General features: G+C 61.2%; 1 protein-coding gene across 1 annotated transcript; it reads right to left on the bottom strand.

Moving 5' to 3' along the window:
• Positions 1 to 5: 5 nt before the first annotated feature.
• Positions 6 to 1,904, bottom strand: LOC115307407 (thyroid hormone receptor alpha; the record flags this gene model as incomplete). Its single annotated transcript, XM_029959281.1, has 3 exons — positions 6 to 148; positions 1,385 to 1,643; positions 1,758 to 1,904. Coding segments are annotated over 3 exons (549 nt in total), but the record flags the coding sequence as incomplete, so codon positions are not given.
• Positions 1,905 to 2,067: the final 163 nt, after the last annotated feature.

The following is a 2,067-nucleotide window of genomic DNA, read 5'->3' as shown; positions in this document are numbered from 1 at the left end:
ATCATCCGCAGATCCGTCACCTTCATCAGCAGCTTGGGCCAGAAGTGGGGAATGTTGTGTTTGCGGTAGTTGATGTAGTGCTCGAAGGCCAGCAGGTACGTCTCCTGGCACTTCTCGATCTTCTCCACGCAGATCAGCCCCGTCCGGTCTGCGGGGAATCACCACGGGATCATCACGGAGCCATCGCGGAATCACAGCGTGGCTTGGGGTGGGAGGGACCTTAAAGCCCACCCAGTCCCACCCCCTGCCATGGGCAGGGACACCTCCCACTAGCTCAGGTTGCTCCAAGCCCTGTCCAACCTGGCCTTGGACATTTCCAGGAATGGGGCAGCCACAGCTTCTCTGGGCATCCCGTGCCAGGGCCTCACCCCCCTCACAGGGAGGAATTTCTTCCCAATATCTCATCTAAATCTCCTCTTTTTAGTTTAAATCCCTCCCCTTTGACTTGGCACTCTCTGTCCATATAAGAATCTGGCATCCAAGGAGATTTGCCCTCCTACAGGGCTGAGTGCCCCACACACCCCCTGGGTTTTGGGGCTCCCACCCCACAGACCTGCATCAGCCTGACAGGGGTCCCCAGGGCACCAAGGGGCTCAACCCATGCCCACACTTTGCAGCCCAGGTTTCAACACCACAGATTACAGTGCCCACTCCATGCTCCTGGGCACTGGGAATTGGGATATCCACTCCTTCCAGCCTGGCACAGCTCCCCAGAGCTCTGGGGATTGGGGTGCTTACCCCACAACCTCCTGGCAAAGCTCCCTAGGTGCACTGGGGTGCCCACCCCATATCTGCCCCCAAATCCAAGGGAGCACAGTTTCCCATCCAACACACCCTGCAGATGCTGGGGGGCTTTGGCATCAGGGTGCCCACCCAACACATCCCCAGCACAGACTCTGGGCACAGGGGTGCCCACGCAACACAGCAATAAGACACCGCAGATGCTGGGCATTAGGGTGCCCATCCAATGCATCCCCAAATGCTGGGGGCTCTGGGCACAGAGGTGCCTACCCAACACATCCCCAGGAGAGACTCTGGGCATGGTGGTGCCCACCCAACACACCCTGAAAATGTTGAGGGGGCTCTGGCATCAGGCTACTCACCTGACACACCCCCAGCATACTGAGGACTCTGAGCATGAGGGTGCCAACCCAACACACCCCCAAAATGTTGGGGGAGCTCTGGCATCGGGCTGCTCACCTGACACACCCCCAGCATACTGAGGACTCTGAGCATGAGGGTGCCAACCCAACACACCCCCAGGACAGATGGGCACTCAACACACTCCCAGGATACTGACTCTGGGCACGAGGGTGCCCACCCAACACACCCTCCGATTCCCCGGGCACCAGCGTGCCCACCCCACGCCCGCGCACACGGGTACCTGAGGACATGAGCAGCACGGCCTGGAGCAGGGCCACCTCGGTGTCGTCCAGGTTGAAGGCAGAGAGGGACTTGCCCAGGTCGAAGATGGCATCGGAGACGACGCCGAGGCCGCCGTTCTTGAGCTGCTCTCGCTTCACCGCCATCTCCCCGCTCAGCGTCAGCGTCTCGCTCTCGGGGTCGTAGCGCACGGCCGCCCGCAGCGACATGATCTCCATGCAGCACCCCTTGAGCAGGATGATCTGGTCCTCGCAAGGCAGCTGAGGGGGGGGCACGGCGGCAGTTTGGGGGGGGGTTTGGTGTGACTCAGACCTGGGCAGTTCCACTCTGGTCCTCCCCCAAAACCTCCCGCCCTCCCTCCCCCCCGTTGTTACCTCCGAAAACATGGGCAGTTTTTTGGCAAAGTCGACCACGCGGGTGATGGCCGGGGTGATGATTTTTGTAAACTCGCTGAACGCCTCCAGGTCGACTTTGTCCCCGTCGGGCATGGAGGCCATGGGGGACTGGCCGATGTCCTCGGGCTGTGGGGGGCACAGAGGCGTTGGGGGGTGTGGAGTGTGTCCCGCAGGACCCCCGTGGTGGTGTTGGGGAGTGGGGTGTGACTGTGCCCCCCATCAAGACCCCCATAACAGACAGGGACACTGGGGGCTGTGCTGTAACCCTGTCCACCCCTGGGATCCCCAT

The sequence above is a fragment of the Manacus vitellinus genome, unplaced genomic scaffold (assembly GCF_001715985.3).
Source record: "Manacus vitellinus isolate BGI_N305 unplaced genomic scaffold, ASM171598v3 ctg7180002438795_pilon, whole genome shotgun sequence".
Classification (NCBI taxonomy): Eukaryota; Metazoa; Chordata; class Aves; order Passeriformes; family Pipridae; genus Manacus; species Manacus vitellinus.
This window is presented reverse-complemented; position numbering and strand designations above follow the sequence as displayed.